General features: G+C 55.4%; 1 protein-coding gene across 1 annotated transcript in view; it reads right to left on the minus strand.

Annotated features, from left to right (window-relative positions):
• MAN1C1 (mannosidase alpha class 1C member 1) overlaps positions 1-8,584 on the minus strand; it is a 112,096-nt gene that overhangs the window by 15,927 nt on the left and 87,585 nt on the right. Inside the window, exon 8 of the mRNA XM_006777521.2 lies at positions 2,774-2,900. Within this exon, the coding sequence (XP_006777584.1) occupies positions 2,774-2,900 (127 nt within the window). The remainder of the gene's footprint in view (positions 1-2,773; positions 2,901-8,584) is intronic.

Below are 8,584 nucleotides of genomic sequence, written 5' to 3' on the forward strand. Positions count from 1 at the left end.
TCATCTCACCCCTTCCTCATTGCATGTTGCTTTTGGCGGGGAGGGTCTTCATAGGAGGGAGGATTCACATAAGGGATGGTAGCTGTTTTCTAAGTACCAGGTAAAACTGCCTTTTTAATAGGTCAGAAATGGTCAAACATTGGCAATTTCATATGGTTAACCTGGTAATATGTTCTTTTTTCTGACACCATAGGAACCATTCCAGAGGGGAGGCCTGGGCTCGATACACCATAGGCACCTCAGGTTTTTTATTTTTATTGATTTTTTTACAGAGAGGAAGGGAGAGGGATAGAGAGTTAGAAACATCCATGAGAGAGTAACATCGATCAGCTGCCTCTTGCACACATCCTACTGGGGATGTGCCCGCAACCAAGGTACATGCCCTTCACCGGAATCGAACCTGGGACCCTTCAGTCCGCAGGCTAACGCTCTATCCACTGAGCCAAACCGGTTAGGGTAGCACCTCAGGTTGTAATAACATTTCTCAGTTCCTCTGAGCCATACTGTTACATATATCATCTCCAATCATTGGAACAACCTATGTGGTATCACTAGCTCAGTTTAACAGACAAGACGCCCGAATCTTGGAGAGAGTCAGTGGTTGCCCATGGCTACCCACTAGGTAAGTGGCAGGGCCAGGACAATTTCTGACCAAACAGAGCAGCCCCTGGGTCCAACATGGACCAGGCGGGGACCATGCAGCGACCTGTAGCGGAGGGTGCCCCACCTGAGCAAGAGGAAGCTAGATTTGCAACCTTTGGGCATACCAAGGGCAAGGGGGCTTTGGGCTGTAAAAGTGGGAAGGCCTTATCCCTCAGGGACACACGAACCCTCCCAGTGCAGACCTGCGGGAGAAAGGCCCGCGGGGACCGTACTGTGTCTGCTCACAGACTCACCTACAGGGCAAGGAGCAGGGAAAGCAGCCTTTGACTGCCAGCCCTTTCTTTACAGGGGACGGCATTGCTCTGCCACATCAGACCTCACATCCATTTATGTTAATGCAGTCCATTACGGGGACAGGAATGTGCTTGCACCTGACTTATTCGCGGCTGTCCTGGTGGAAAGCAGTGGAGCAGGCTAAATGAGCTCCCCCAGAGGGTGCGGGCGCTTCTAGAATTTGGGCCAATTTGTTGACTGCCAATAATCGCCTCTGTGGGAGGCATGGCTGGGGGATGCACAAAGCTGGAGAATGTAAATGTAGAGGGAGACAGAGAAACGGAGCGCGGACCCGGGAGGAAAAGCCTGAAGCCTGTCGTATTAATCTGCTCTTGAACGAGCGTGGGCTTCAGAGACAGGAAGTCCTGGATTTGAATCCTGGCTTTAGCACTTCCCAGATGGATGGTCCAGGACAAGTGCCTTAACCTCTGAGTGTCAGCTTCCTTCCCTGTAAAATGGGGATGACAGGAAGACCTGACTCCTAGGGCTGTTGGGAGGGTTAGAGACACTCTAAGTGCCCAGCACACAGTAGGTGCTCAGGCAGTAGTAGCTAATTACCTCCAGACTAGCCAGGGACTAGAGGGAGCTGCTGGTCCTGCTCCATCCTGAGCCGACCACAATCTTCCTGGCGGAGCTGGCTCAAGAGCAATGGAAACAGGGAGGCTGGGGGGAGGGAGGACGTGGAGGTGGGAGAAAGGATCAGCCAGTGAGATTCACTGGGAAGTGGATTAAAGTAACGGCATGACCTTTTGAGGTGCAGTGTCACGGGGAGGCAGAGTCCTCTCCATACAAGGTCTGACAGCGTGATGGGCTATCTAAGGGTGGTAGTGAGCCCCAATACAGAGGAAATGGTCAAAGATTTGAATTGCTCTTCTTAAGCGTTTTCTCAAGAAGGCGGTTGGATTCCCACACTAAGCAGTGCTCCTAAACCCCGTGACAAAAAGTACATGAGCGCTTGTTAAAAATGCAGACCCCAGGGCCAGGGCCTGCTGGGTGATGTTCTGAGGCTGGCGGGCTAACCGGCCACTGGGAGCCGCTGGGTAGAGAGTGGCTAGGAGCTCCCAGCCCTGGCTAACTAACCATTAGGGGGAAAGAAGGCTTTGGGAGTGGGGCCCTCCTGAGGGTTCTTCTTGGAGGGCAGGGCTTCACCTCCCTGCCATGGAGCCCGAGTGTCATCTGAGGGTTTAGGGTTAGACCCACAGTGACACTTCCAGACAGTGGGACTGCCAAGGCTGGGAGAAACTGCCCCTTCTGGAGGGCCTCCCAGAGGAATGGCCGCTATCAGAATGGATGGCAGCCTGGACGCCATCTCTCAGCTTAGCCAGCCTGGTACCAGTGAGAAGGAGGGGTCATGTGCCTCTCCCGGGAGTGGAAATAGCTGTGCCACCTGCTGATGGCATGAGCTAGAGGGGCATCTGTAAGGAAAGGCCAGGCAGATCTCGCAGGAAAAAGTTAAATGTCTCTGGAAAGGCGGCTTTAACAGCCAATGGCCCGTTCCTGCCACCTCGAGCTGGTGCCTACGTTCTAGCCGCTGCGCTTTCTGCAGACCCAGACCCGCGTATGGGTGGTTGCCAGAAGCTGACACATACTGGCAGCTTTGTCTCTTCCCTGCCCTCTGTAGGGTCCTGACTACTCCCCGTGCTCGTCTTCCCTGCCACCTGGGATTGGGTAGAGTCAGGTCTCCCACCATAACTTAGGGGGCTCTGTGTTCCCCATGCACCACCCTGCCCATCTGGGAGCCTTTCCTGTGGCCGTGCAGGGTTGAGTGCCCCCCCTCCTGCTCTCTGTGGGGAGAAGGCGGAGGGGCTGTTTGGGGAGGGGCAGGGAGAAGACTTGCCTTTTCAGCGAAGACCTGGTTGCCGGAGAGCTCACTGAGGTGTAAGAACTCCAAGTGCAGGGATCCAAACTCTGCCAGGATGCTGCTGCTCCCGGTCGTGGTCCAGCCCCAGCTCCTGTTGGAGCCACTGGAAAGACAGAAGTAGCCATCTCACCCCCACATCCCCCTGCCTCCGGCTGGCTCCTCTACTGAGGGTAACTCCACTGCTTAGTAGGGGAACACCTACTCTGTGCCAGGCACTGTCCTAAGAGCTTTTGCCACATGATCTCAGTTAATCCCCTCTGGGGGTCCATTTTGCTGATGAGGACACTGAGGCTGAGATGAAGTGACTTGCTGAAGGTCATTTGAACCCAGGCCCGTCTGACTTGCAATAATCTTTGTCCCTTTAAGACTGGGCTTGAGCCGAAACCGGTTTGGCTCAGTGGATGGAGCGTTGGCTTGCGGACTTTAGGGTCCCAGGTTCGATTCCGGTCAAGGGCATGTACCTGGGTTGCGGGCACATCCCCAGTAGGAGATGTGCAGGAGGCAGCTGATTGATGTTTCTCTCTCATCGATGTTTCTAACTCTCTATCTCTCTCCCTTCCTCTCTGTGAAAAATCAATAAAATATATCTAAAAAAAAAAAAAAAGACTGGGCTTGAGCAGGACAGTAGCAAAGCTGTCTTGGTGGCCAAAACATGGCATACGTGCTTTGCTAAATTTTAGGTGACATCGGTAATGCTGCCACAGACCATAAAGACTCACAGACACTCCACTTCCACGCTGTGGCTGAAGGCGACCCGACTGCTCACGGTCAGTGGCGCTGCACGTGGAGGGAGGGCCTGAACAGGGGCAGAGGAAGAGCAGGCCCTTTTTCTCCCCCTCACTGCCAACGCTGCCCAAGGACACACAATGCCCCCCTCTTGGAGTTTCATGGAACCCACACCTGACGGGCAGGCAGCTCTGATGCAACCACACACCGGGAGCCAGACCCTGGGGAAGCTGAGGTTAGGAGTAAGAGAAGCAGGGGCTCTTGGAGCAAAGATTTCCTCACCAGTGAGCCATGCACCTCTCAAGAACACCTTAAAGTAAATGAGGCATACTAGCACGCTGCCACCTCGCCAGACAAGACTGTCAAAGAACTCTGCACACACTGGGTGTTTTCAAGGAGGAAGAGTGCAGCCCTAGCTGGTCTGGCTCAGTGGAGAGAGCATCGGCCTGTGGCCTGAAGGGTTCCGGGTTCGATTCTGGGGAAGGACACATGCCTGGGGTGCGGGCTCAATCCCCAATAGGGGGTATGCAGGAGGCAGCCGATCAATGATTCTCTCTCATCATGGATGTTTCTCTCTCTCTCTCCCTCTCCCTTCCTCTCTGGAGGAGCGCAGAGGCAGGGCCTCGGGTAACCCTGCCACCTGCCCCTTTAACAGATGGGGAAAACAAGGCACAGGACAGTAACGTCACCGAGGAGATCACACGGCAAGTGAAGCAGCTGACACCCAAGGCTGGGCTGATGTCCTAACCACCTAATCCCCGTGCTTTCAGTGACATAATAATAATAATAATAAAGGACCTGCCTTTCCAGGCGCTTTCACTTAAAACCTCCCAGGGGTTCACAGCCCGGACGCAGGTTCAAGTGTGTTAGCCGAGGCCTCGGGTAAACCATTCCTCCTTGTGTGCTTGTTTCTGCACCGGACAAAGTAGGCACGGGCAGTCCCTCACAGTCTCCGTCCTGGGGCTTTTTGGGGGATTTAGGGAGAAGAGGAAGGTGCAGAATGGGGGTGGCCTTGGGCCAGCTTCTTCCTCTCCCTGTGCCTCCGTTTCCTCATATGCATCATGATGCTCTCTCCTATGAGACATTTAGGATAACGTGGGTGGGAGGGGCAGGGGTCAACCTCCCTCTGCAGGAGATTGTGGAGGATGGATGGGTTGGGGACAGAGTGGGGGGTGGGGGGAGTGAGCTCCCCATATGCAGGGGCTCCAGGGTGCAGTTAGTGTGAGGCAGGCTGGGGGAAGCCCTTTGCTTCCTTGCTGTGATAGCTCAGGCTCCCAGGAACGGTCCTGTCTGTCCCTCTGCCTCCCAGGGTGAGGCCTAGGAAGGCAGGCGTGGGTGTGGGAGGTCATAGTTTGCCACCTGAGGTGGCAGCTTTTCCTGGGATGGGCTGGGGCTCCCCTTCTCCTTTCTAAACTCCATTCTCTGGCCTGGATGTGGTTTCCAGGAAAGTCAGGGAACTCATGTCTCCTAGCTTCTAGAAAGAGAGAACACTCGTTACGGGATCTCTTGGGGCAGGTGACCTCAATAGACATAGAGGAGACCACCTCTATGTTTCCATTTTCCGCCTCCATTTCCTGGGGCAGTTCCCTGACTTGGGGGCAGGGGGCAGGTGGGGAGGGATGGGTTCGTAGAGGGGACACTTGGTTCCTGGATAATAAATAAAACAGCTTCCGTTTATTGAGCTGCTACAGACAGCGGGCACTGGGGCAAGCTGCCTGCATCATTTTCATTTACAGCCCACAGGCAGAGCACACTAACTCCAATGTGCAAAAGAAGAAACTGGGGCTCAGGGAGGGAAGGCACCTTGGTAGGTGGAGGAGGGATTCACACTGAGATCTGCAGGGCACGCCCAAGGGGCCTCCCACCCAGATGGCCTACCTCTGCCCAGAGGAAAGGGGCAGCTGTCCCCACTCTGTCCCTCTTCACAAGTGAGACTTCTCTCCAGCTTGTGATCTCAGTGGGCAGGTTTCCTGAATAATCGGTGCTTCCTGCCCTTGCAGAGAAATTCAAGGTACAAAGAAAGCCACCAGCCGTCTTTTGTTCTCATTCCCCCCAGAGCCTTCCTCTCCTCCTCCCTCCAATGCTCACCCTCCCTGGAGGGCTTTCTGTAGGGGAGCCGCTGGCAGACAGGCCATGCCAGCCAGGGCAGAGCGGGCAGCGGGCAGGGGCCTTCCCTCTCCCCTGCCTGGCTCCAAATGCTGGCTTCCCGCTGACCTCAGGCAGGTCGGTTCATTTCTCTAGATCTACTTCCTCATCCGTTAAATGACAGCACCCACACCTCATGGAGTCGTTGTGAGGTATAAATTATGCATGTAATTCCTGTCATTTTATCATTATGTAATTATGCACATGTAAATTATGTGTTGTTTGCTAGAGTTATTAAGTTCTTGATATGTGCCAGGCAACTGTGGTATCTTATTTTAACTTCACCCCCAACTTGGGAGGGTAGATACCATAATCCTTATTTCGTAGGTGGAGATACCCAGGCTCCGAGAGGGGAGACACCGTCTCCAAGGCCACACAGGAAGTGATAAAGCTGGCAGAGCTGAATCTAAATCCAAACCCCAAACGCCTCTTCTCCGAGCAGCATCCAGAGCCCGGAGGTCCTCTGGTCAGCCCTGTGAGGCCTGCAAGGGGGCCAGCAGCCTGTGTTCTCCCCCCTGGTGGGAGGGGCTGCTCCACAATGCCCCTCCCCAGCCTGAGTGTCTATGTGTGTGCCTGTGTGTGCACTCCTGTGTACAGTGTACTCATTAGCTTTGCAACCAGACCTGGATTCTGATTCTGACTTCACTTTGCTGCCGAGTGACCTTGAGTAAGATACCTCACCTCTCTGAGCCTTAGTTTCTTCACTGGTAAAATGGGATCCAGGTGGTGGTTGTGAGATTGACAAAAGAGAATCTATGTCACAGCTCATATTGGGCCTGGCACCCACTGAAAACTCAATAAACAGTGGCAGTTAAGATGTGTATCCCTGGCCAGTGTGGTTCAGGGGTTGAATGTCAATCTATGAACCAGGAAGTCACGAACCAGGAGGTCATGGTCCGATTCCCTGTCCCGTGGCACATGCCTCGGTTGCTGGCTCCATCCCCAGTAGAGGGAGTGCAGGAGGCAGCCAATCAATGATTCTCATAATTAATGTTTCTATCTCTCTCTCTCCCTTACTCTCTGAAATCAATACTATATCTATATCTATAAAACCCTAATATGCAAATAGACCGAATGGCAGAACAACCGAACAACCGGTCACTATGACATGCACTGACCACCAGGGGGCATGCATGGAGCATGGCGGGAGTCGGCCACGGTGGGATGGTGAGCAGAGGTGCCAGACGAAGGCGGGGCACCAGTTGCTGTCTTCAGGGTGTACCTCTGGTGGTTACTGAAAATTCTTTGCTCCTGCACGCTGTGGTCCCGCCAGGCCTTGCACTTGCTGTGGCTCTGGCCCCGCTCGCACCCATGGCTGGTGTCAGAGCCACCGCTCACACCTGCTGCCAGCTCCCAGTGCCGGTCCCGAAAGCTTGGCGCCGTCAGCGGGTGCGAACAGTGGCTGCTGGCCCCGATGGCCCTGGAGGGCTTCTCCACCTCCCCCTGCTCCTGAGGGGCGATCCCAATTGCTCCTCACCATCGGCGGGTATGAGCAGGGCTGGAGCCATCAGCATGTGGGAGCAGCTGCTGCAGGACCAGGGCTGCTGGAAGACAGGGGACCGGGGGCTGTGGCAGGAGGGGCCAGGCGGGGAGGTGGAAGATGGACCAAGCCCCACCCCTGTGCCCACCACAGCCTCTCGGCCCCAGTTCCTTTCAAGGTACACGAACGCGTGCACTGGGCCCCTAGTGTATATATAAGATATGTACCTCAGGGTGCATATGCATATGAAAATGCATGTTTGTGTGTGTGTGTGTGCACACATATTTATGGATGTGAGAGTGTGTGTGACAAAGGCAAGCTTGTGTATCTGAGCCTTTATGTTTGGATGGGTGGCAGCAGAGTGTAATGTGTGTGTGAGAGCCAGTGAGTCAGCTGCAGAGGGCCTTAGAGTGGCCTCTGCTGCTCTCCCAGATAGCCCAGGCGTCCCTGCAGGTCACAGGCCCTGGTTACTCTTGCCCCCACCTCCCAGGCCAGGCTGCAAAGACATACCTCCCCATTAGGGAGGAGGAGCAGCCAAGCTCATTAGGGGACCACCTCCCTTCAGAGTCCTCCTGACCGACAGTTTTGGGGCAGGGCCAGTCCTCCCTCCTGCTGGGGCCCATCGCCAGCCCTGCCCAGAACAGGGTAGCATGCGGCCCAGCTTCCCCAGACACCCTCCAAAGAGCAGAGTCAGCACCACTCGGGCCGCATACATCCCTGACATTTTCCCTGGGGAACAGGGAAGCACTTTTAGCAACAGACTCCTACCCAGAAAATGAAAGGGGGTGCCGCCAGGAGATCAGCACGTGCGTACATGTGTGCACCACCCTGCAGCACGCAGCAGCCCCCAAACACGTGTGCTTTCTTCGTCAGAAATGGCAGCTCTGTGTGTACCCGGTCCGGGCCCTGCGGGACTTGGGTAATGCAGATAGCCGGGGCTGTGGTTTGTAGGGCTGGCAGTGCCATGTGGAGGAGGGAGGGTGCCTGAGCTAGGGTTCTAGGGGCCCCACACACCAAGGCCCCAGAAGCTGCGCATGGAGAGAGAGCTGGAAAGAAAGGGTGTTTGTGTCTCGGCTCCACGTCAGCTGGTCTCGTTTCTTCAGGGTTAGTGTTTGTGGAAAGGAATCTGAGCAGAGATCCAAGTGTCTAGTTCTGGGGAGTCAACCCTGGCCCCGAGATGGGATTCCATTGGCCCTGAGGGCCCCTCCCCAGCCCTCAGAGATGCTGGTGAGAGCTAAGTGAGGTCACACCCTGAGAAAGCTTTCGGACCACAGGACAGTGAGAGGAGATGCCAAGTCTTCTCTCCTCTGCAAGACCCAGGCTGACCGCCGGCAGGACCTCCCCAGGCCCCAGAGGGAGCCGCAGGCCTCTCACCAGGGCCCAGCCCCCCCCCGCCCCCCCGCGTGCTCCCCCCTGCCCAGACAGCGGGCTGAAGC

This window comes from Myotis davidii, unplaced genomic scaffold (assembly GCF_000327345.1).
Source record: "Myotis davidii unplaced genomic scaffold, ASM32734v1 scaffold149, whole genome shotgun sequence".
In the NCBI taxonomy this organism is placed as follows: Eukaryota; Metazoa; Chordata; class Mammalia; order Chiroptera; family Vespertilionidae; genus Myotis; species Myotis davidii.